We start from the raw sequence: 26,997 nt of genomic DNA, 5'->3' as shown, positions 1-26,997 counted from the left end.
TTCATTCATTCACATATGCAAATATTTGCTAAATATTTTCTGGCTATGTGAAAGACCTGAAGCCAGATGAGGGTAAAGAAAGATAAATAAGATACAAATCTCCCAACTCAGGTAGATTCAGCCATTGTCTCCTTAAAAAACAGCAACAACAACAACAACAAAAACCTGCTGTATAATTCTGAAGAAGAGAGAAAATGAGTTTGCCCTGGAGCTAGATGCTGTATGTCTCACAGATACTGCCTTCACATTACATGCCTAGCGTGCACGTGATACGCTTTAGATCTCTGGGAAAACTTGCTTAATTTACTGCACCAGCCCTAATTTTGTATCTTTCCCCTAAAATTCTGGATGTGTGCCATTAATTTAATTTACCTGATTATACCACTGGGGTGTCCTGAACCTAAAATGAATCAGTGCTTTCGAGACCTATTTCTGAAAATGTATTAAACTTTATCTTTCACAAAAGAAAAAGATTTTCTTTCAGAATAGCTAGCTGCTTTTACTTCAAGAAATAAGTCACTAGGTATATTGATTTCAGACACGCATACACACACCGAGTTAACCAACTCTGGAGATGGTGGAACTTTCCATCTGAAGAGTACTACAAACACATAATACATAATGCATTTCTTACTACTATAAGAGAAGAAATAAGAAGGCTGGCAGTAGCAACTGGTGTGTTGTGCTAAATGGCTATAAATGGGGAAACTCAAACGCCTATAAAATTACAAAGGAGTTGGTAAAAGTTTAAGAGTCTAGAAATGGCTTTGATGGACAGGCTAATATTAGTTTTTAGAACAACATTTTAAGGAGTTAAAACTCTGTTAGACAGAAGGAGCAAGATTATGATGATAAGTGAGCCACTCCAATGAAGGAGCGATATGGGAATCTAAGTGGAGGGGGCAAATAGGAAAGTGAGGGGTCTGGACTATTGTGTCAGAAAGAAAATTCAGGAAAGAAGCCAAAACTGACCAAAAACCTAAGTCTGTCAACTGAAGAAAAGCATTCATTTTTTTAGAAAAATATATTCCAGCTCCGATCTAAACTAAGAAACTTAAAGAATACTGTTGGAACCTGACTATACCTTTGTCTAACATTCGCAAATTGAATGATGCATTTGAATTATACATCTACTGATTTAAGAAAACAATGGCTGGAATTATTTCAAATCTTGTTGGGTAGAAGCTCAAATGTTTCAGGTGAAATAAAGGACTATTCCTAAACATTGGCAACAGTAATTGCATTACAAAAAGTATGTGTCTTCCAAATACGCTTTTAAACCAGAAATAATGATGTGTGTTGACATTTAGCTAGACTTAATTCCTTTCATCTACATATGAATTCAAATGTGTCCCTTTGTCTCCTACTTTAAGAGATTTCCTAAAGTAAAAATACTACTGTAATTTTCTTTTTTTTTAAAGGTCTGTCCAAATGATGGAATCTTCAACCACCTTAAAAGTAAGCAAGCACTGGATTTTAACATAGAACAGAAATTTTTAAAATATTCCCTGATGTCAGCTGTTACCCATGACCTCTGTTGAGATGTTCACAACAAAGGTCACAGGGATCCCCAGCCCCTCCCAAAGAAAAGGCAGTGTGAAGCCACAGACATCCATTACATTATTCTTAATCTCTATTGGAATCCACCCTATGACCCCAAATCGTAATTGTATATGAATCTACCAAAGTTTAGATTGAAAAGAGAAGTGGAGGAGACGGATTTTAAAAACAGCTTAAAAATCTATGCCAGGATATTAAGCAATTTACCACTAAACTTCCTTTACAAACTGAGTTGGAGTTTCAGTTTTGAGAACAGTCTCAATGTGTATATTTCACCAAAACATGGGCACCAGTTTTATTCTCTTTAAATTAGGGTTCAAAGACATTGTTAGGGAATTACTGGGCCATAATTAAGAGTTATATTACAGAAAGATACCCTTTATTAGACTTGACTGCGTCCCAGGTCAAAAACTACACCCATTAGGAGGTTCCTAGCCTAATACAGCATTTCCTTTGAGGATCCTGGAACCAGAAAAGTCAGATGCTTACAAAGACAATGATCTCTACAATTTTTGACCACCTTCGAAATCAATCAATATTTAATTCTAACTTAATGAAAGAGCCACACCAAATTTCCTTCCCACTTTACCATATCATGCAAACTGGATCATCAAACACCACATTATGCAAAGTGGAAGCCAATTTGAATGTGCTAAGATTTCAGAGCTTAGGAATAGAAACAGCTTGCATTTTTAGAGGGAAAGTGTTTTTTAGAATCCCTTGGGAAAGAATGTACTAGAATAAATCATTCATCATTCATGATTTGGTTAGAAACCAGAGGACCCAAGAGTCATACAAATGCATATTCAAAAAGTGAGTTTCAAGTTTGTTCCAGGTCACAAACAGGTACAGGGGGCTGGGTAAAATCACAGCACTACAATGATTAATACTTAACCTGTTAGACTCCAGTGTTCACTCTACTCATCATCCACCCCCAAAAAAGCACAACACATTACATAGGGTCACTTTTTCTTTAGAGATACCTAACACACTGATATCTGTCCATAAAACTCCTACCCAAAAGGCTAAGTACAACCAGACAATCTCACAGCCTAGTACTTTCAAAGTGTAATCTGCCTTTCCTCCCACTCAAGCACCAGACTTGACACTGCTGTGAAAACTACATTTACATGTGAATACCTGAATAGTCACCAAAGCCTTGCTGGAAATTGAAAGGTTGAAAGATCTCTGGCGTAAGCTCTCAGACCCTTCAGGAACAATAGGGCAAGCCTGGCTCCATTAAAAATTCTACGTAAAACCAGTGACTCTATCTCCTAGTGTTCTGAATTCTGGGAAAGAAAGCAGTGAAGCCTACTTGGTATTTTGGGGTGGGCCTGAACACCCACAAAACCAACAGAGTCAAATCAAGTTGTCACTGAAACATGCAGTTCCAAGAAAGCAAAAATTCTTATTTCCAATTCCACATTTCCAGGACACCCCAGGCCACATTGTTCAGCTGAAACAATTGACATTCACAACAAAGACAACCTTTGCAAGCCTGGATAGCACTCTGTGATTTCTACACTTCCGGGGCCAAAGAAAAGCCAAAGATAACTAAAGGTTAAGGTGATCCAGCACCCAAAATTTCAACAAAAAAATGCTAGATCCTGGAGCAGACAATCAAGAGCAGAGGAGGGAAGTCAAAAGGGTACTTGCCAGTGCCTAAACCAGACCAGTACTCATCAACCATAATTTCCCAGGACATCAGAATAAAGAGCCGTTAAAAATCAAGGTCACCAGTCAGTCCCCTGTTCCCCCTTGCCCCTGATTTTCCTAAGAAAAAATGCTTATAGCAACTTCCCATCAGCCTGCCCGCGCTGGGCAGTGCCAAGACTAAACTTTTAAACCTTGAGGGAGGTGGGAAAGTCAGCCAGCCAGCCGCTGGGCTAGGAAAAGTGAAGAGAAGGAGGGAAAGAGTCAAGTTTCAAAACAAAGGCTCCACAAGGAACTGAATGTCAACCCCTCCCCACTTTCTAGCCTTCAAGCCAGCTAGGCTGGGCCTTGATTTTTAAGGACAAAAATAAGTCAGATTTACCGAGCTCTCGAGCGTTCACCAACGCTTTGCTCTTCGGTAAAACATTCTGCACAACCACTTGCTGAGGGTAGTGCTGTCCTCTCTCCCCCCACTTCCTCGGGGGAAGAAACCGGGCTCATTAAGTAGTGACTCGCCCAAGGGACCACAGTAGAGCCTCAAGTCAATTCTGTCCCCGACCAGGGCGCCAGGACCAGCGCACCGGAGGCGCCCGCGCGAGGGCCTCGGGGGCCAAAAGGACGACGTCCCCGCGCGGAGAGAGCCAGGCTGGGAGAGGGGAGGGGCCCCGCGCGCCTCGCGCCCCGGCCCCTACCTTCCTTGACTCCCGGCAGCTTGGACTGGTCGATGGTGACTTCAGCCATGTTGGGCCGGGGTCCTGGCCGGCCCTCGCCGCCCTCTTCCCAGCCCTCTGCCTTGCCGCCGCTGGCCACAAGCGCGGCCCCGAGCGCAGCAGCAGCGCCCGACGCGGCGCAAAGTCCGGCCGGCAGCGCGCCGACCGGGCGGAGGAGCGGCCTCCGCGGAAGGGCTGGCGACAAAGGCGCCCGGAGACCCGGCCCGGCGCCCCAGGCTGGCTGCCCAGCCACCCCGCCGCAGCCACCTGCTCCCGCGCCCCCGGCCCCGACCGATACCAAATATCCGGAGCCCGGAAATGGACCCGGGCCGTCCAGTACGGAGGGAGAGAGGAGACAGAAAGGCGGGCGGGCAGGCGGGCAGGCGGGCGGGCCTGGGTGGGGAGGGGGAGGGGAGCTGCAGGTCTGTAACCGCAACTGCGAGTGGCTGGTGAGCGAAGATCGGCGCCCGCGGCCGCCTCCCTGCTGCCTCCTTTGTGCCGCGCGACGCCCCCGAGGCTGAGGCCCCCCTGTGCTCCCGCCCCCGGGCCCTGCCTCCCTATCCTCGGAGGGTCGCGTCTGTCGGCGGGGCCTTTGTGTCTTGAAGGCCTCAACAAAAGGGCCACATGGGTTACCCAGAACATGGTCGGTATTGTCACCGGAGTCTACAGCATTCTGTGCCCTGGTTCCCGGCTGAGAATCCCTGTTGCCTGGCTCTCTCAGGCGTTCTTTGCCTCCCGGGATTAGTGGAAAGATTATATATGGACTCGGAAAACCTCTAATACAACCTACAGAACTAGACAACAGCTGATATCTGGGCCAGTTTAGAGAAGTGAGCGTTCACAACCAGCTGGAGGAACTGAGTCATTCATTCATCAAAAAACGCATGACTGTCTACCAAATGCGATGTTAGGTACTGGGGGTGTTTCAGACATTCCAGACATTATCACATATTGGACTATAATTGTGACATTTTCTTCTCCCAAAAATAGACATCCTCTCTGCATCTTCTGGCAACAGAATTCTCCCTCTCTTTGGGACTCCGTCCTCAGCAGTGGGCTCCTCTCCTAAGAGTGTGCAATCGTAGAACCTCCCTATCACCACCACGCCCACCACCACCCACACCTGTTCCTCTAAGGATGGGTGTGCGACCAATACAGGTCAAGCAGTGTACTTCCCTGAGATTCTTGCCTAAAGAGGGACAGGTACTTTCTGTTTTCTATGGGGAAGCTTTGTGCTCACTAGTAAACAATGAAACCAAACTGCAGACAGAGCAAAGATAAGAGAAAGAGAGATTAAGAGGCCATGTTCTGATAAGAGAGCAAACCAGGTCCCTGGAATAGTTGGGATGCCTGCCGCTCCTGGATTCTGGGATCTACCTCCAACATCCTCTCAAATTTAAGCTGGTAATTTTACTCTCTCAAGCGTGTAAAAATGGATTTTCCTCCATTCATAACTCAAAGAGTCTCAGTCTGACAGGCCACATGGAAGAGGTTTTATTTGGACAGGACATTTAAAAAAATAGGGTAACAAAATATAGGCTAACAAAAATTTAGGAGAAGAATTTCTAGGACTTTCTAGGCCAAAGGGTGAACAACTATGGCTCACAGGCCAAATCTAGCCTACGGGATTTTTTTCTTTCTTTCTTTCTTTCCTTTTTTTTTTTTTTTTTAAGAGAGGGAGAGGAGAGAAGTGGGGAGAGGCAGAGGGAATCCCAAGCAGGTTCCCAGCATGGATCCTGAAGTGGGATTGGATCCCTCCACCCTGATATCATGATCTGAGCCAAAAGCAAGAATCCTGCCCCTCAACTGACTGAGCCACCCATGAGCCCCAAGCCCACTGGATTTTAATGACTGCATTTTATATGCTTAAATGATTACATTTTAAGTGGTTATGTCAATATAATGTAATACATTCAGTTTTGCCTCTTACATTTCAAAATCTAAAGTACTTACTATTAGACCCTTTTCCAAAAAAGTTTGCTGACCAGTAGTACTAGGCAGAAAGAACACTCGGTAAGTTAAATGTTGGAATAAGAAGGTGATAATATTAGAAAGGTAGTTTTATGGTGATTTTTAAGTTCCTTGCCTTCTACTGACTTTTTCTAAATTTATGGTCATAGAGAATGTTTGTAAAAGATATTTTTGGTTTCCCTCTCCAAATCCATTCTCTCCACTTCTCTGCCATGCTCTGCCCTAGGAGCTGACATTTATGAATTCATCACCAGGACCTCCTTGCCTTGTGCTTCCTGTTGAGTTGGACCAAAGGGAAGCACTGTCATAAGATCAAAAGAAGGGAGTAAAGAAATACCAGCCTATGAATTACACTCCTCTCCCCCTTGAACTAGGCCAAAGTTTTGGGCATACCCTGGCCTTCAGATTATAACGCCTCTACCAAAGCCTCTTTTCCATGGCTACAGCTCTCGTGGGCTCTAATAATACCATTTTCTTCCAGTGCCCCTTCCAGTCTAGGGTTGTAAAGGCTTACTACTATTATTAGTTCCTTGAACCACACCCACACCTCTGTAATAGTCCTTCATTATATTCTTTTCAATTAAACCATTTTGAATGTGTCCGGTTTTCTGCCTACATTCTGACTGATAGGGTAAATAAGATATGACCAATGGTCACTGATTTGTTTTCCTTAAAAACATCCACATTTCTGTCCTAGAGAAAAACAAATATATACGGTCATGTTTATGTTTCAGGAATCAGCTGACTTCAGCAGGAAAAGTAATGAAAAGTGACCAGAAGCCCCTTTCTGTTACTGGACCAAATGACCCTAAAATCCTCCCAAAAGTCAGGCTATCCTTCCCCACCTCCACCCTTACTCTGTATCTACCCTCAACCTGAGCAATTAGAGCTCATATTATGGGGTCAGCACCTTCTAGCACAGGAGTGAAATGACTAAATATCTTCTGATGATTTAAAAGAAAATGAATGGACTGTCTTTTTTCCATTAGACATTCTTTCTTGCTTTGTCGAAGATTAGTTCACCATAGAGTTGAGGGTCCATTTCTGGGTTCTGTATTCTGTTCCATTGATCTATGTGTCTGTTTTTGTGCCAGTACCATACTGTCTTGATGATTACAGCTTTGTGATAGCTTCAACTAATGGTGTTGGGAAAATTGGACAACCATGTACAGAAGAATGAGACTGGACCATTTCCTTACACCACACACAAAAATAGACTCAAAGTGGATGAAAGACCTAAATGTGAGACAGGAATCCATCAAAAATCCTAGAGGAGAACACCTCTTAAACTTCAGCTGCAGCAAATTCTTCCTAGACACATTGCCAAAGGCAAGGGAAACAAGGGCAAAAATGAACTATTGGGACTTCTTCAAGATAAAAGCTTTTGTACAGCAAAGGAAACAATGAAACCAAAAGACAATGGACAGAATGGGAGAAAATATTTGCAAATGACATATCAGATAAAGGGCTAATATCCAAAATCTATAAAGAACTTATCAAACTCAACACCCAAAGAACAAATAATCCAATCAAGAAATGGGCAGAAGCCATGAACAGATATTTGTGCAAAGAAGACATCCAAATGGCCAACAGACACATGAAAAAGTACTCAACAACACTTGGCATCAGGGAAATACAAAAGAAAACCACAGTGAGATACCACCTCACACCAGTCAGAATGGCTAAACTTAAGTCAGAAAACGACAGATGTTAGCAAGAATAAGGAGAAAGGGGAACCCTCCTACACTGTTGGTGGGAATGCAAGCTGGTGCAGCCACTCTGGAAACAGTATGGAGGTTCCTCAAAAAGTTGAAAATAGAGCTACCCTACAGCCCAGCAAACATGCTACTGGGTATTTACCCCAAAGATGCAAATGTAAGCAATTTGAAGGGGCACATGCACCCAAATGTTTATAGAAGCAATGTTCACAATAACCAAACTATGGAAAGAGCCAAGATGTCTATCGACAGAAGAATGGATTAAAAAGATATAGTATATATATACAATGGAATATTATGCAGCCATTAGAAAATGAAATCTTGCCATTTGCAATGATGTGGATAGAACTAGAGCATAGAGTATTATGCTAAGTGAAATAAGCCAATCAGAGAAAAAGACAATTATCATATGATCTCACTGATATGTGGAATTTGAGAAACAAGGCAGAGGATCATAGAGGAAGAGAGGAAAGAATGAAACAATACAAAATCAGAGAGGGAGACAAACCATAAGAGACTCAATCTCAGGAAACAAACTGAGGGAATTTGAAATGGAGGTATGTGGGAGGGATGGGTGGTGATGGTAGCTGGTGATGGACACTGGTGAGGCTATGTGCTAGGGTGAGCGCTGTGGATTGTATAAGACTGATGAATCACAGACCTGTACCCCTGAAACTAATAATACATGTTAATAAAAAAATGAGATAAAATAAATGAAAGGAAATGAATGTATATTGAATTCCTATAAAGGGTTTATGTATTTTAATGTCCTAAAATGTCAATTTTACAGGAAAAAGTAGCAAAGATGGGCTTCCCAGAGGAGGTACAAATTCCTAATTTTAAGCAGATCTCAAACAAGCAATTCAGGGCTAAATTGTAACTCAACTGCCACAGGTAGAAATAAAGATTTATTTATAAGGTAATAAAATACCTTATTTATAAGGTAATTGAGTAGATTATTGTAAAGGAAAGTCATGTAATACATTTTCTACATGAAGAGGGTTAATTTGGGAATAATGAACACGTGGATTGGAATAGGGAGAATTTAGCCATAAGAAGTCAAATTGGAAAACTAGAACATTCAACAGCCAAGTGGTACCAGATGGTGAACTCCATAAGGGCAGGGATTTTTTATCTGTTTTATTCACTACTATCCCTAATACCTACAACAGTGCCTGGCACACAAGAGACACTCAATAAATATTTGTTAAATAAATAATGAATATATCTACCCAGTTGTATTATTAATAAGAATCTCAAATTAAAGGAAAGCAATATGGTCACATAAATGAGTCACATTGGACCTTGATACAACAAGAAAGGGGACCCACAATGTTACACATGGTCCTAGAGAGACCCCTTCTTCTTGGCATCCAGGGCTTCTATCTCACCACCGCAATCTACCTAAGAAAGTAGTTCCCCACAAAAAAGGCTGTAATTAGAACTAATTATGTGACTTCCACTAAGCAGACAGTGTTAGTCTGCTACCACTGTCTTAACAAAATACCACAGCCCGAGTGCTTGAAACAACAGTTTATTTTCTCGTGGTTCTGGAGATTAGAAGTCCACGAACAAGGTGTTGGCAGATTTGGTTTCTTCTGAGGCCTCTCTCCTTGGCTCACACATGGCCACCTTCTCACTGAAACCTAATTGTCACCTAAGAACATTGTTTTTCCAGCAGCCCTCAAAATTAATGGGTCTCTTCTCAAATGCCCTATACCCCCACTGGGCTGGAGGTGCTATGGTTGTATTCTTTTTCTTTCTTTTTTTTTTTTTTTTTTGGTGATTCTTTTATTTATTTATTTATTTTTAAAAATTTTTTATAAACATATAATATATTTTTATCCCCAGGGGTACAGGTCTGTGAATCGCCAGGTTTACACACTTCACAGCACTCACCATAGCACATACCCTCCCCAATGTATTCTTTTTATCTTATTGCCTCTCCCGGAACATATTTATTCCCTATTCTTAACTATGTCTAACATCTTTGAAGCTCATACCCTCAGACCCCCTACATCTCTCGTGGTAGTTATTTATATACCCTTGGTAACTTCTTGATCCTTCAAGATGATAGCTTCTTTCTCATTGTGTCCATCACCAGGCAGCTTGGTGATTTCAGTGTATACAAAGATAGTCCTTCTCCCAACCTGATCTCTTTTCTTAACCTCCTTATGCCCAGCAATTTTTTATTCCACCCCATCTCAGCCCAAAACTCCCAGGGTCATTCATTAGAATTTGGCATTACTAAAACCTGTTCTCCTTCATCAATCTTGAACAGCCATTCTCCACCTACCATTTCTATCTCCCCAATTCACTCCTACTAATACCTCATCTCCTATAATCCTTCAACAGCAGCAGAACTTATTATCTCTTTGCCCTACCAGCTTGGTACTGATGCTCATTTGCCCCTATACTCCTAGTTCCGTTTTAACTAGTTTATGGCCTATTTTTGTAATCACTCCCTACAAGACACTCTCACTTCCCTTATCTCTGTCTTCCTCTTTCTTATTTGCATGGCAATAACCCAACCATGGCTAATTGACTATAAATTCTGTGTGTTTCCCAGGCCAATTTATTTCTTATGCCATTAGACACTAATTGTACATCTTTTCTCCTATCTATATGGACCCTTGTCCCTCTTTACTCTTAGTTTCTTAGACTACTGAGAAAATAAAAGCACTGAAAAGAGGACTTTCAACCTCACCCTTTCCAAATCTATCAATTCATCAGTCTATTTCTCCTGTATAAGATTAACACCTCCATTGTGCACTGGATCCTTGGGTGATATTCAAAACATTTACTTTTTTTTAAATTTTTTAAAGGATTTTTTTTTAATTTATTTGACAGATAGAGAGAGATTGCAAGTAGGCAGAGAGGCAGGCAGAGAGAGGGGGGGAAGCAGGCTCCCCACCGAGCTGAGAGCCTGATGCAGGGCTCCATCCCAGGACCCTGGGATCACGACCCGAGCTGAAGGCAGAGGCTTTAACCCACTGAGCCACCCAGGCACCCCATATTCAAAACATTTAATAACCAGAATGACAGAAGTACAAACATGACAACCGAGCAGGTGTGGATAGTTCCCCTGTGCCAGCTCTCACCCTTTGGTTTCTGGATAATGAGAAGATCTAGGGAGTCCCAAGGAAAAGAAGATGTGGCCCAGGTGGGGGTGGGGGCAGTCAGGGGGCTTAAGACAGCATTAAATTATAAACCAGCCAGAAAGGGTTACTATTTTGGCAATCATTATGTCTGTAGTTATTCACATCTGTTGAATATCAGTCTTGATTACATCCCATCCTCTCACTCTTTCACAGATATTACTCTCCAACAGTAATCACTTTTCTTCTCTGGTCAATACTTTACAACATTCAAGTGTACTACTGCACCTTAACAAAAACTTTCTTTGACTTAAAATTCCCCTTCATCTATTACTACATTTTTCTGTACCTGTTTATAGAGAACCTCTTTGAAACATTCAACTGTTCCAATGATCTCCTCTTGCTACTTCCCCATCCTTCCTTGAACCCATTCCAGAGATTTTTAGGCCCACAACTCCAAAAAAATTTTTTTTATTATGTAAACAATGAACTTCATGATGACAGATTCTGAGCTCAGTTTTCAGTCCTTCTTTAATTAACCTATTGCTACTATTTAATAGATATGATTCTACTTTCCTTTTTGAAATATTTTTGTTGTTTCATTTTTGGGATTTTTTTTTATTTCATTTCCTCCCAAAGGCCTTTTCACTTAACCAGCCCCTCTTCCTGGAAAGCCCCTTACCCTTGCCCCACCCCCTGCCAAATAACTGCAGGATGTGCTTCTCCATTTTTATTCAGGTAGCTGCTCAAATGCCATCTTCTCATAGAGACCTCCCGGACTTTATCTAAAATAATAACTTAATCTCTGTCATTCCATATCTTTTTTTTTTTAAGATTTTATTTATTTATTTGACAGAGAGAGATCACAAGTAGGAAAAGAGGCAGAGAGAGCGAGAGGAGGAAGCAGGCTCCCTGCCGAGCAGAGAGCCCGATGTGGGACTCGATCCCAGGACCCTAAGATCCTGACCTGAGCTGAAGGCAGACACTTAACAACTGAGCCACCCAGGTGTCCCTGTCATTCCATATCTTACTCACTCTCTTTTCTCTCCAAATCAGTTATCTCTGCAAATCTTGTATGTTTAAATATTTGTCTGTTGTGTCCATCCAATCTATCAAAGTGGAACTTTGTCTATATGAATCACTACTATATCCTCAGAATAATGTTGGCACACAGTATCTGCTTGTAACATACGTGTTGAATAAACAGATAAAACATTTAGTAAAGGATTATTAAAGCTGATCCTGACTATGCTAATCAAACAATATCTTCTAAAAAGTAGTTTAAAAGAAGATTTTGTTTATTGGAGAAAGACAGAAAGAGAGACATAGAACATGCACGCACGTGCAAGAGGAGGGTGGGAGGGAACCCGACAGGGGGGCTTGATCCCAGGACCCCGAGATCATGATCTGAGCTGAAAGCAGATGTTTAATCAACTGAGCCACCCAGGCGCCCCTAAAAAGTAAGTTTTTTAGGAAAAATGTGTTTTTTGGAAATGAGTTTTAAGGAAAAAACCAAGACCTTAATAGACAGTAGACGTAACTAAATTTTTTTTAGAAGAAACAACTGGGTTTAAAAGACAGAAATCTTACTTTGCAAGAGAAATCTTTAGCTTATATACCATTGTATCCTGAAGCCTATTTTTTGTTTAAGGTCCTTTCATTTATTGCAGATAAATACATTTCTAATGTGGAAAAGAATTATGACACCATTGTCATTTAGGAGGCGTTTCCATGGCTGCCACAAGAGTGCAGGCAATAAACAGTGAGGAAGGAGAATCTCATCCAGAAGACTTGACAGGGACTAGGGTAGAACGTCAACCACTTTCACATACAGGGATGTTAAGCATACCGGCACAAGTACTGATTAGTGCAAGGAGCATAACATAAGGAGAGACATGAACTAACACCGAGAAAGCAAATTTCAGTAGTATGAGGTATGGTAAAATGTGCCTAACCTCAGGGCTTAGTATGCTGGAGTTACAACAACAAGAAAATTATGTATGGAGAAAGGTCTTAATTAAGAGCAGAGCTTCAAACTGGAAAAGACTGGAATCTACCTTGAAAGAATGAACCACGCTGTCTCTTTTTCTGCAGGAGACCCATAATTTAGGAAACTTTTTCTACATGTGATTTTCCCCATCATATTTGTAACTAGAAGGGCAAGGTTATAAGTTCAAATTGAGAGGAAAGAAAAAGGATGAATCTGTGAAGCTTAAGTCATCAGCAATGTGATGGCCTTAGCAGATTTTTGGCTAAAGACATCAAGGAAATCCCTGTTCTATCACACGTTTGTGAAATTTCCTCAATGTTTTGTTTGGCTCTATGTGGACAGTGCTTGATGTGTAAAAGGGATTCAGTGTTAGAGAGAGTTATACTAACAGTATAAAAATATAAATAAGAAGAAGACATATCAGTTACAGTGCCTACGTCTGAGGGAAAGAAGTAGGGGATGTGAGGAAAATGTGCCAAAAGTTGTATCTGCAAGAGTGACCACAGCATCATTTCCTATCACATATGCCCTCCTTCAAAACAGCTTTGTAGCCTCCATCAAAATGTGGAGTTTAATTCTCCTCCTGTTGAATCTGGGCTGGACCTGTGATGACACTGATCAATGAAATGCAACAGAAATGGCATTTGAGACTTGTAAGTCCTGGCACTAAGAAGACTAGGCAACTTCTGCTTTCATGCTCTGAAAGAGGTCAATGGACTTGTAAGAAATCTGACTGTCCTAATATCTCTATGTTATGAGAAACTGAACGAGTTACACGGAGAGGCTAGGTGAAGGGACGAAAGATGCCCAGCCAACATCTCTAGTGGAGCACTCAATTGACAGCTAACGCCAAGATGATTGCCAAGCATTCTCTTCAAAACCCAGTTGAGACATTCTAGGTAGAGGCATGTGGGACCATGTCCTCACTGATCTCACTCAGTTTGTAGAATGTTAAACAAACAAATGAATTATTGTTTAAAGCTAATAAGCTATAGAATGATATATCATGTATCCACAGATAACCAAAAGAGGACACTTCAACTGTATCTGTGGAGATTCAATTCTTTGAGAAAGGGACACATATTTGAGACAAATCTGGAAAAATGTTGACCTTGAATCTGGATGTGGCACATTAGTGACTATATTATTTTCCATTTTTTTCTTCACATAGGAAATATGTATTTCATAACTCAAAATTTAAAAACTTATTTAAGCTTGCATTTATGGTTAAGATAGAGTAAATAGTTCTAAACACATCCTCCCTCCATAAGCAACTATACAGCTAGAGAAAACACATTGCAACTGTTTTCACGTACTGAGCAATAGGTTGTATGATTCCTGAGGAAAGAAAGACACATGGAAAGAGCCTCCCAGTCTCTTGACAGTTCTATAGCTTGGTATAATTTTCTAATGTTTATAAAGAGGGTGTAGGCTCCTGGGTGGCTCAGCTGGTTAAGTATACAACTCTTGATTTCTGCTCAGCCCATGATCTCAGTGTTTTGGGACAGAGCCACACATGGGGCTCCATGCTGGTCATGGAACCTGCTTGAGATTCTCTCTCCCTCTCTCTCTGGCTCTCCGCCCCCATTCATGTGCACACTCTTTCTATATAAAAATAAATAAATAAGTTAATTAATTAATAATTAATTAAGGGGGTGTATAATCCAAGCAGAGCCTCTCTGGGGAGGCACAGAATTGGGTGCAGAGCTGCTGACACAATTGGAACATGTGCAGTAGGGTACTGAAGAGTTTGCTGCATATAGGATTTCTCAAGTACTTGACAAAGCTTGCATATATGCAAGATGAAACTCTGTGAGCCCTAACAGAGAGCAGTATCCCTGGAATAGAGAATGGGATGGTAATTCAAGAGGTCACTAGATGATAGAAATGTCAGATTAAAGACCCACTCAGAATGGCGAGAACTCATTAATACATCCAGTATTCAGAGAAGTTACCAAAGAGACCATTAAGTTATATGAATAGCTTACTTGCAAAGGTTACTCTTTAGCTAATCAAATAAAGTCTATAACCGAACCTTCACAGAAGGAAAGGGAGCTTCTAGTAAATAATGATCTGCCAGGACAAAAGTCAATAATAGATTTATTAAAAAAAAAATGCAATCTAATCCAAATTAGATTAAAAATGCATCTTTCAAAATGTTCAGAAAAAAAATCATCTACCAAAGATTACTAGACTTGCAAAGGAGTTCAGGAAATGTGGTGAATAATTAAGACAAAAAAGCACCAGAGATCACAGACGCCAAGATGACCTAAATGTTGGAATTAGAAGGCAAGGACACAAAACAAGCTCTTTTTATCAATTATTATACATATTTTCAAGGATTTAAAGCAAAATATATGTTCATAAGGAATGAATAGCTGGGGAATCTCAGTGGACAATAGAAACTATACAAAAATCAGTGAACAGACCTAGAAATTTTTCTAATAAAATCTGAACATAAATGGAATTTCTGAAAGCAAAAAATATAATATCTGAAGTAAAGAAAAAAAAATCACTGAATGGGCCTGATAGTAGAATGGAGATGGTACAATAAAGACTGTGAACTTGAACAGATCAATAGAAATTAACCTGAAAAAACAGAAAACTTGTTTTTTAAAGAGAAGCCTCAGGTACCTTTGATATAATATCATTCTGTTTATAATACATGTACTTAGAGACCCAGGAGAGGAGAGAGAATGAGACAGAAACACTAATGCAAATAATAGTTGATGGTTTCCCAGGTTTTATTTGAAAACATCAACCTATGGATCCAAGTAGCTCAGGAAATCTGAAAAAGGAGAAATACAAAGAAAAACAACTAGGCCATTCTAGCCAAAGGGCTGACAACCCCAGGTGAAAAGATAATCTTCAAAGCATCCAAGAAAAAATGGGATATATAAGAAAACACATATAAATGATGACTATCTTCTAATCAGAAACAATACAGGCCAGAAAGTAATAAAATTACAGCTTTAAAGTGACAACAATAAAAAATGCCTATCAAATCAGTATTCAATATGTAACAAAAAAGTCCTTCAAAAATAAAAAACAATAAAATAATTTTCTAATAAATGAAAACTCAGAAAAGTGGTAACCACCATAACTAAACTATAAGCAATACAAAAAGAAGTTCAAGAGGCTGAAAGAAAGGATAGCAAATAGAATTTCAGATCTAAAGAAAGAAAAGTCTAAATATGAGGATAAGTTTTCAAAAATCTGTTTTCTTATATCTTTTCACTTTATTTTCCTAAAAGACAATTTATTTTTTAAAGCAGAAAGTAAATAAATAAAATTGTAAGTTAGTGTTTGTAAAGTATGTAGAGGTAAAATTCATGACCACAGAAATGCAAAGTCATGGGTGGATAAATGAAATTAAACTGCTGTGCTATTGAGATATAAAAGATCAGATAAATTAAGAGAGACATGAACCAATTTATTTATGTGTCCAACAAAGCACCCAATACAAAAACTAACAGAGATATGAAAAGAACAATATAGACCAATATACCTTATGAAGATAGATGCAAAAGTCCTCCACAAAATATAAGTAAATCAATTATAGAAGTATACAAAAGGAATAACACATGAGCACCAACTGAAGTTACTCCCAAGAATATGAATGCAAAATTGATTCAAGAATCTGCCAATGGAATTGAACATCTTAATCATCTCAATAGATATTATCAAAAACAATTTTGGTAAAATGCAACATAAATTTATTTAAAAAAACAAAAACAAAAACAAAAAAAACCTCTTGGGATGCCTGGGTGGCTCAGTCTGTTGAGCGGCTGCCTTCAGCTCGGGTCATGATCCTGGGGTCCTACGACTGAGTCCCGCATTGGGCTCCTCGCTGGGCAAGAAGCCTGCTTCTCCCTCTACCTGCTCTGCCTGCTATTCCCCCGCTTGTGCTCTCTCTCTCTTTCTCTTTCTCTCTCTATGTTAAATTAAAAAAAAAAAAATCTTTAAAAAAACTCTCAGAAGACCAGAAATAGAAGGAAGCTTCCTCAATATCACAAGATGTGTCTATGAAGAACACACAAGCTGGTGAATTATTGCTCTGTTTCCTTCCATGATTGGGAACAATAATAGGATATGAGGTCTCTACTTTTATTCAAGATCTTACTGTGCCATATTCCACAGTGCAAGAAGAAGCAAAGAAAGTAAACTACACTTAGTTTGGGAAAGAAGTAATTTTGTGTATTATATGATTGTTTAAATAGAAAACTCTAAGAAATGTGCAAAGGAACTGCTTGAACTAATAAGTTTAGCAAAGGGACAGAGTAGAAGTTCAATATATAAAAATCAATTGTATTTCTATGTACTAATAATAGTTAAGAAATACACATTTTAAAAATCTATTTACTATAGCATCAAGATACATAAAATCTTAGAAATAAGTTTAACAAATATATGCAAGACTTCCAGTCTGAATACTATGAACTACTGGCTCATAGAAGTTGAAGACGATCTAGAGTAGAGAATCATCCTGTGTTCATGAATTGGAAGAATTAATATTTTAAGAGGCCAGTTGTCTCAAAATCAGTGTATTGACATAATTAAATTGTCTAAAATTCCAACAGACTTTTTTTTGTAAAAATTGACAATCTGCTTCTAAATCTAATATAGAAATGCAAATGGTTAGAATAGTCTAACAGTTTTGAAGCTGAACAACACTGGTGAACTTACCCTATCTGTTTTAAAATCTAACTATAAAACTACAATAATCAAGCCAATGTAGTATTGGCATAAGGAAATACTTCAGTGAAATAGATAATCCCAAAAGAAGCAAATATATGCATTTAATTGATTTTTTTCATAAAAACGACAAAATAGTTCAGGCTTTTCAACAGCTAGAAGAACTGGATCTCATACATTAGTACTGTGAGTATGAAGTCTTACAACACTTTTAGAATACTAACAGTTTTTAATGTTAAATACATGTGTAAATTATGACCCTTCACTTTCTGTTAAAATGTGACCTGCAAAGAAAACACCACTTTGTATTTGTTTTACAGTAGTTCTGCTTCATTTTCCTTTTCTCTATACTCTTGCTTTCCTCCTACCTCATCAAAAGTGTTAACATATAATAAGTTTTGTCAAACGTTCTGTTTTCTGATGGCTTGAGGCAAACGTAACTGATAGAAAAAATGGCCCTCAAAAGCCCATGCTCAAGATGAGGTTTTGAGGTTAAATCACTCATGTTCTGGAGCAAAGCAACTCACTCCATTGCTATTGTTAAGTGGAACAGCAAAACTTCCTGGCCTGGGATGGAATTACAACGATCCAAGCTTTCACCTTTAGTTAAGTGGGATGAAGTGAAAAATAAGGAAGGGCATATGAGGTCAAGTGGTGGGACACCTGGGAGGCTCAGTTGGTTGAGCGGCTGCCTTTTGATTTCAGTTCAGGTCATGATCTTGAGGCCATAACGTCCAGCCCCATATTAGGCTCCTTCCTGGGCATGGAGCCTGCTTGGGATTCTCTCTCTCTCCCTCTCCATTGGCCCATTTGCCCCACTCCTCCACTTGGGCTTGCTATCTCTCTCAAATAAATAAATCTTAAAAAAAAAAGAGAGAGAGAGAGATCGAGTGGCTATTACGCTTGATTAGGATAGAGCCATTTGTAATTACAAAGTTGCAAGAGCTGCAAAAAAGAAGGAAGTGCAGACTTGATGGGTCTCTTGGGACAAATGGAAGAAATTGGGGTCTCTGAAGTCAGAAATGAGGATATATGGGAATGCGAGCCTCCTAAATTCTCTGATCTTTCAGGGCCAGCAGAATCAGCCCTTCCTACTTGCCAGAGGAAAAGAGCATAACCTAAAGACCATGCAATAACTACTCAAAATAGTGACTTACCATATTACTACAGGCATCCTCAGAATTTATCCTTACCATTCCTCATGGTCTTGAGGGCTGATACCGAGAATCAGATTTTAGTACAACCTGAGTAGGGAAGTATGAGCCTAGGAATTTGCGGGTGTTGTTTCTTGAAACCTGACAATGTTAACGGCCTTTGGTAAATGAAGTCAAGATGCCCAAGTGTCCATGCTTTGTTATTGAGAAATTTGTCAGAAATCTCAGGGAAGTAGAGAGGTTGGAAAGACAACACCTGAGAATTACTACCTAAAGCTGGAAGAATACTACCTTTACCGAGGCAATAATGAATGCACAGGTGAGAAAGGCATTGACATCTTTACAAAGCTTAGGGGTCACTTCCTTCATCAGTGGGAGAAGATGCTATGAAACTGGGCTAATTAAATACACATGAAGAAAATGGGATTCTGGAATGGCTAAGTACAAAGTTAATATTTAGAAATTCTGGAGTGGTGGTGAGAGGAGTTTAACTGCCAGAGAACTATGCTGACAGCTAATAGATTATTATTTTCCTAAAGGGTAACAGAGATGACAGTTGTTTTATACACACACACACACACACACACACACACACACATATATATATGTATATGGAAGAGAGAGAGGAAGGAAGGAAGAAAGAAAGAAAGAGGGAGGGAGGAAGAAGGAAGGAAGGAAGGAAAGAAGGAAGGAAGGTAGGTGGAGGATGTCTGACATTGAATGCCACATTGGAAAGTCACAGTCTTTCTTTCACTTTCTATATCTAAGTCTAATCACAGAGCTAGGTCCAACTGATTGAAAGAGAGGCTGGAGACCTGAGGGCCTGTATAGTAAATGTCTTCTGACCTTTTCCATAGGACTTGCAGCTATTGGACAAGATAGCTTGTCCTACATGATTTTTTAAAGACTTATATGCAATTTGAACTGACTCATAGGGAACCTGAAATGCCATATTAGACCATGATGGGAGAGGGATCTTTTTTTTTTTAAGATTTTATTTATTTATTTCAGAGAGAGAGAGTGAGCGAGAGCAAGAGGGAGAGAGAGAGAGAGCACATAAGCTGGGAGGGAGAGGAAGAGGGAAAGGGAGAAGCAGACTCTCCTCTGAGCAGTGAGCCTGATCCCAGGGCCCCAGGATCATGACTGAAGCCAAGGGCAGACACTTAACCAACTGAGCCACCCAGGAGTCCCAAAAGAAGGATCTTATAGAGAACAGTTGTTAAGTATAGTTTTGATCCAAGTCTGTCTCTCAGTGGGCCCAGTGCATCTATAGAATAAGCTTATAGTTATTTCCAAAGTCAACAAGGATATAGAAAAGAATGGATATACGTAACAGGTGACAGAACTCAGATTCATTCTCTGACCTTTGGAATAAGACCCATCGAGAGGTGCCAATTGGATGCTTCTGCAACTACCCTTCCCTAACTCAAAGGTAGAAAATAAGAAGCAATAGCACATTCTAAATTAATTGAAGAGATTTGAGCCACCATCAAAGACTTAACCAGCAAAGTTAAATACCAGCGTGTTCTTCATCATTTCATCTCTGGCCTCTGAAAAACCACCTGGATCATACTGGATGATGGAGACTGCTATAGCCTTAACCAAATTGTAACTCTGATCACTGCTGTCTTGCTGGATGTCAAGAACTGGGAAAGCTCTGAGATTTTACTCCACTGGCAAGCTAAGAAGTTAGCCTGCCACAGCTTCATGGATTCTGGCAGAAAACTTGAGATTCCTGAGCTGGAGACAAATGCAATTTATTAATCACAGAAATAGCAGTAGGCAGAACATCAGGTCCAACTCACAAAAGGTGATGCAAAGAGGGCCAGGTGTTTCTTCACACTCAGTGGGGCATGTTATAAGAGAGGAATCTCAATCTTTGGGATCCTGAATCTTTTGTAATGGGAAGTAAGCCTGCTTATCCTTTGCCTTGATGGGAGATATTATTTTTCTTATATTAGAATGTAAATAAACCTACCATTTGTTCTGAAGGGATATGGTTTTCCTGTCCTGCAAAGCTGTTTGTTATAAAACATCCTTTAAAAAAATAGTCTAGAACAAAGAAAGTCAGTACCTCTACTCACAGGATATGCAAAATGTGGGGTGCCCACTGAGAATTGACTCCCAATAGCAGATGCATTACCTTTATTGGAGCACATTAACCAACCTCTGACATTTGGTATGCTATTACCAAATAAGTGATCCTTTTAGCATGGAGGATAGAATACAGCTTGCCTTTTCATGGCTATGTCACTGTCCTATTTTTGCAATATCATCCCCAGGATGTACCTCAATCCTCAGGCATCCTGACCATGATGATCATTCTCACATTCTGCACAATATCCTGCTAGTCAATTCTGTAGATGGTATCATTCTGATTGGTTTCCTAAGCAAGAGGTGACAAATATCCTTAATACTCTCGTAAGACGTGTGTCAGAAAGTGGAAATAAAACCCACTAAAATTTAAGGGGTAATGTTCTTAGGGTCTAGTGATCTGGGGCATACTGAGTCATGCCTAAAAGCAATGGTTAGTAACTGGGCATGATTTTCCCTTCAGAAGACATTAGGCAATGTCTGGAGACATTTTGGTATTCAAAAATCAGTGGGAGGGTATAGCATCGAGTGGTCAGTAAACCGGGAGTTGAAGTCAGGGTAACAACAAAAATGGGTAGAGGCCAGAGAAGCTACCAAATGTCCTACAATGTTCAGGAAAACCCCTCTCATTAAAGAATTATCTAACCCCAAATCTCAACGATACCAAGATTGAGAAACTCTGTTTTAAAGTAATAATTATGATGTTGCCCTTTGCAAATTCTATGCAAGAAAGAAGGATATTGTGTATGTGGATTTTAGCTCTGAATTTTAGAGGTAACATTTAAGGGAACTGGTAATACTAGGAGACACTTTCATGAAGTGACTTTGAGGCTGCACATTTCTAGTGTAGTCCTGTACAAGAGGGGATTCCACAGTTGGGCCCATACTGTAGTGCCAGCTCCCTACCACGTGCAACATATTCATGTGGCTCAGCTATACTTTTATTCCTGGCCCTAGCACTTGCTTTCCTTCTGAGCCATAGCTGTTTTAGCAATAGCTCTCGCCATTACCAAGGTGATAAGGGCCCAACTATTCCTGCTTGTCCCACCAATGCAAACAAAAAAGGACCTGTGCAAGGTATTGACTGACAAGGAGAGACCACTGCAATAAGCCTATTAATAGGCAATAAGCCTATTGGTGCAATGAAGTTGAGAATGTTCTAGCTTCCCAACTGGATGCCTTGAGAGCCAAGAGGGGAATAATAGAGCCTGAAAGTGCAGGGGTGTTGACTCTCCAGGGGGTAGACCGAAGATACACAAGATGAGATGGAGGCAGGAGAAAATCTCCTTGCCCTTCTGATTCATGGTGGACTGTTGTAAAGTACCGTGATTCCCTGTCAGTCCAGATTTATCCTGCAGGACTCAGCAGTCAAACACATTTTTGGGTGATATGATAGCCAGCACAGAAACACATCACTGTGTATTTGGTTTCCCTCTTTCATGCCTTACTTTTCTTTTTCATCCTATGCTTCCTTGTACTGCAGAGGCGGCAAAATTGAAGCTCTAACTCTTTTAGGGCTTTTGACTGGGACTAAGAATTGGACTGACATATTCACATTAACTAGGGAAAAGCATAAAGATGTATTTAATTACAGTTTTGCATGACAGAGAGCCCTCATAAGTAAATGAAGACCCCAAGAAGCAGTTAGATTTGAATGTGTGTCTACACTGAATTGGACAGAGTAATAAGTTGTGAAAATGTGACAATGCATATGGGCTTGGGCTAGGATAGTTAATTGGGTCAAGAGGTGACTAGAAAGATAAGTTTTAGTTTAACAAGATTTATTTTTATAGATTTCTTTCAGTGGTAAGAATGTCCGTTTTCTCCTGATGCCAGAAGGATACTTCCTATCTGGGGTTTAATCCCCAGCTTTCAAGTAGGAAAAGAAGAGTCTCAGCACCCATCTTGCACCTGCTGATTTTCAAGGGTCTTGACCTCTAAATAATCCTTATATCAAAGTGGCACATTTTGAGGTGATGTATTCTGCCATCCTCTAGTACCCTCCAGTAAAGCATCAGATATAATATTGTCTCAGGGTTTCTTTTTGGAAAAACTTGCACTAAAACACACTGTATCAGAAGTATGGAGGGCATATGGAGCCATGGTCAGCAGGGAGACTGTAGAGGCAGGTTGAGGCCAGTGCATGGAGCACCTTCAAAGTCAAACTAAGGATTCAAAAGAAGCTCAGGTTTCAAGACTCTATGATTGTGTATTCACACAGAGAGGTCGGAGCAGAATTCTGCATCAGTAAAGTGACTTAGTGCCTCTCTAGGCATTCATTAGCTAATTAAACTGGGAAGCAGAGATTGCTGATTCTTTCTTGTCACGTAATTCCTAGGAATCTCTCTTGCTTAATTATGTGGAGTGTACTCTGCTTTCTGTCAGCAGCCCATCCCTCATGTGCTGAGGAATAAAGGCCTGCCAGAAATGAACTGGAGCTTCTTTAGGGAATTAGTAGGGAATCTGCAGCAACCGTAAGCAAGAAAATGTCTCCTCCTGACCAGAAGAGACGTTTTAGTGCTCAAACACCCTAAGGACCCCCAAGCATGTCTTAGGTATTATTATCTGTATCTCTACAGGACTTTGGGCAATTTCCGAAGCTATCGTGGAAACTTGTTGCTATTTACATTTCTGATGTAAGTGTTTTGGGGGTAAAGCAAGAATAGTTATAAACTAACAAAATACATGACAAACAGACTGTTTGCAAAATGTGCTAAAGTTCAAACATCATTATGTTTAATTTACAGACAATGAAATCAGTGAACAGGTTGATTTTATCTCTAAAGTTAACTTGCACTCCTTATGTTTTACACAATGTAGTCTATCTTATGTGGCAATGAGGGGAAACATAAATGATATAAATATATTTTATGTTTGGTGAGTTTCTTATCAAGGTTAAAATGAAATATGAATATTATATTCACATTGTGTTCGTGGTTTCTTGATTTGATTTCTGCAGAAGTATACCTTGAGACAAGGATTCAAATGAAAGCAGTTTATTTGGGAGGAAGTGTCAGAAAAGATCTGACAGGGAGAGGAGAAGTGAGACTGGGAAAGAAAGAAAACCCAAACAGTATGTCATCAAGAGAGTTACCACAGTGTGCAAGCAGAGTGTAATCCACTGAGGAACTTGGGGTGACAGTGAAGCACAACTTCACAGTTGTCCCAGGTAAGGTCAAGGAAGCTAGCATATTTATTTTCTACATCCCTGTCTTTCACTGGATGAAGTCTGTTTCAGGGAGCTCTACTAGATTTCCTTTTAAAACCATCAACCATTTCTCTCTTGCAATTTTCCAGTAAGGAAATCCAGTAAGGATCTGGTACCAACTTGCATCTAAACAAGTATGCTCACCTTGATGTCTTGCTAGAGTGAAAACTTAACTACAAATGGCTTGGATGGGGTCAGGGTCAAGCACACAATTCTCCATTGACAACTGCTCACTGAACCATCAGCTTGAAATATTAGGAAGAACACTGGATGTGGAAGAAGAAAAAGAAATCAGGAATCATCAGTTGTCATGACATTCATGGGTAGTGTATCAGAGATTGAATTTAGGTCTTATGAATCTTCTTGATGGGTCCTTTCCATTATGCAGCACAGCTTCTTGAATGATTGTGTTCCTCATATCACTTACCTAACTGACGGTCATAATATTGGGGATAAATAGGCACTTGTGAATCAACTGTGAGGGTTTTTTGGAAGGGACTGTGTTCTTAGATACTCCTGTCCAAATCTTGTCTTAAATTCTTACGTCTTAGAGGGAATGGATATCTGTTCAAGGGATGTAAGTTGTGCCTGATGGAGGTATCTTGTACCAAAACTATCTATGGGGCTGAATCTCAGCAGCCAACAAAACTGATTTTTTCTGTGTCCTCCAATTTCCAAGGACTCTCTTCCTCTCAACTCACAACTCTTTGCAAAGCTCCAGGGACAATAAATCTGAGTTCATCCTGTTATAGCAGTTAATGGGCTTAAGAACAACTGAGCTGAAAAGTCATACCCAGGCAGAAGTTACAAATTACCCAAGTCAGGATAAAAGCTTCATCAATATTGACTCCACCTAATGGTTTGTGTCAGAGGAAGAAATCTCATTATGATAATGGCATCTTCTTCCTAAAGCACTGCTCTTTGGACTGAAGTTCTATAAATGTATCAATATCAACAAGAATTTAGTTAATAAGACTGAATTGTTGAATATCTATCTTCATTCATTATCTAATGTATTGATAATATAGAAGGTTTCTCAGAGTGAAATCTTGAAAAATATTGTGGTGAGAAATGAAAAGAAATTTGTGGAGGGCGAGGTAGCATTGTGAATCATATAGGACCAAGCAAAATGGATTATGCAAAGCCAAGGATATGTGAACTTATTGTTTTTCATTCAAATCTTCAGGCCATCAGCTAGAATGAGACAAGTTCTCCTGTTGGTTTGACTAAGACTTATGCAAATTCATAAATATGTCTGGTCACCCAAAATGACTTGACGGAATTCACCTAAAAAAGAGGAGGTGGCTTAATCAAGGAGAGGAAGATGACATATTATGGGTAACCAGGAAATCACTCTTATAAATGAAAGAAAAGGAAGTGAAAAACTCAAGTACATACAAAAAATAGATTTACTGAGCAAAAAGAGCACTCATTCAGAGTTAAACAGCGACTTTTTCATAATTCATCAATGAATTTTTTGTGAGTTCCCTTATTGTGCAAGATATTATGTTGGTGTGCTAATGTATAGAAACAATCCTGAATTATATTTTTCTTTTTTTAAAATATAGATGATTATACATACTACAAATAGAGAAGCATAGATTAAGAAAGTATTCAGCAGAATATTGCCATGGAATGTTCAAGGGGAAGAGATGTTGGATATAATTAACCCCAACATTTTACATGAGAGATTGAAGACCAGAACTTGGAAATACCAATGTTACATGGCAGAGGCAGAAGGTGTTAACTTTTTTTCTTAACTAGGTGACCAAAGAACATTTAGCCTGGCTAGATGAAAATGTAAATATTAAATGCATTATTATGATGAATAATGTTTTCTTAAAATTAATTTTCTTAGTAAATATAGATTATTTAAATGAGAATAATTAATGGTGGAATTACTATTCACTTTAACTAGCATTTGTGATCACAACCTCTGTCCCAGGAGCCATGCTAAATATTTTACATCTATTTTTTCATTTAATTCCTACCACAGGATGGAAGATATATGTTATGATGAACAATAACAAATTATTACCTTATGCTTAAGCAATTCAGATTTAGAGAGAGACCCACACACAGACCTAATTAGTAATAAACATAATGCAGCAAGTAGAGTAACACAAGTATATTATGTCTTTAAGTATATGGAAGAAGAAGCAATCAATTCTGCCCAAAAAAAGATCAAGGAATTCTTAATTGGAAAATATAATCTTGGACCTCTGACTTTTTCCTTCTTAATGAGTTTCCTGGGTAGAATAATGAAGGATAAGGATCTTTAAGCAAGGGGAACTATGTGAACAATAGAATGGTCTCTTGAAAATAATTTCATGTCTCCACTGCATAGTGAGGCAAGTTCTAAATCAGCTTTCAGAGTAAGATAAAGGAAAAAGCTGAAATTAGGGTCAGGAAAGAGCTAACAGGACTCTTGGGATTAGTTCCTAAAACGAGTCAAGTCAGGAAAGTGGTCAAACACAGATGTATTCTTCTATGAGTTAGATACTTCTAAGGGACAAACCCTTTAATCTGTAGTTCAAGTCCAAGAGTCATGTTCCAGGAGAAAAGGCACAGAAGTTACAGGGAACCTCTTCATTTGAAGAGATTCTCATAAAAAAAAAAAAATTCTTTTTGCTCCCAACCTCCTCTGGAAGAAGCCTTGATTCAGTCCTTCAGTGAATCTGCAGCATGCTTGCCAGTTTCCTTTTCTGACATCTCTTGTTCTTCCTCACAGATATCACATTCTCTCTCAAGCATAACGAGCATCATTACAGTATGGCCTATGCACATATTAGTTCACATATTAGTTAATTTGCCTATTACATCAAAGTCATGTTTGCTTCCCCTTCCCCTCACTTGCTCAACATCTCCTATTTCCTCTATTTGGGAGAAAAACAACAATAGAAATATACCAGGCTTTGCCTTTTCTTGCCCTCTTCTCCTCTGAACACTGAGATTCTGACTTTGTAAATCTCAGCCCTTCCTATCTCAGAAACATTTGTCTTGTCATCTTCCTTCAGATAGCCTTATTCTGCATCTAGAAAAGTCAGTAGCCTTCTTCCTTTTAGCAGGTGGATTTGAAATAGTCAAACTAATGGGAGGTACCCAAGCAAAAACAGCACTACAAATGGACTCTTACTCAACTTTTT

The 26,997-nt window shown here is 39.5% G+C and overlaps 1 protein-coding gene across 2 annotated transcripts in view; it reads right to left on the bottom strand.

Annotated features, from left to right (window-relative positions):
* The window catches only part of CCDC50 (coiled-coil domain containing 50), a 63,947-nt gene extending 59,210 nt beyond the window's left edge, over nt 1-4,737 (bottom strand). For both annotated transcript variants that reach the window (XM_032875649.1, XM_032875650.1), the window contains exon 1: nt 3,906-4,737. In XM_032875649.1, the coding sequence (XP_032731540.1) occupies nt 3,906-3,954 (49 nt within the window). In that variant the 5' untranslated portion in view covers nt 3,955-4,737. The remainder of the gene's footprint in view (nt 1-3,905) is intronic.
* Nucleotides 4,738-26,997: the final 22,260 nt, after the last annotated feature.

The sequence above is a fragment of the Lontra canadensis genome, unplaced genomic scaffold, assembly GCF_010015895.1.
Source record: "Lontra canadensis isolate GAN:19392208 unplaced genomic scaffold, GSC_riverotter_1.0 scaffold56, whole genome shotgun sequence".
Classification (NCBI taxonomy): domain Eukaryota; kingdom Metazoa; phylum Chordata; class Mammalia; order Carnivora; family Mustelidae; genus Lontra; species Lontra canadensis.
This window is presented reverse-complemented; position numbering and strand designations above follow the sequence as displayed.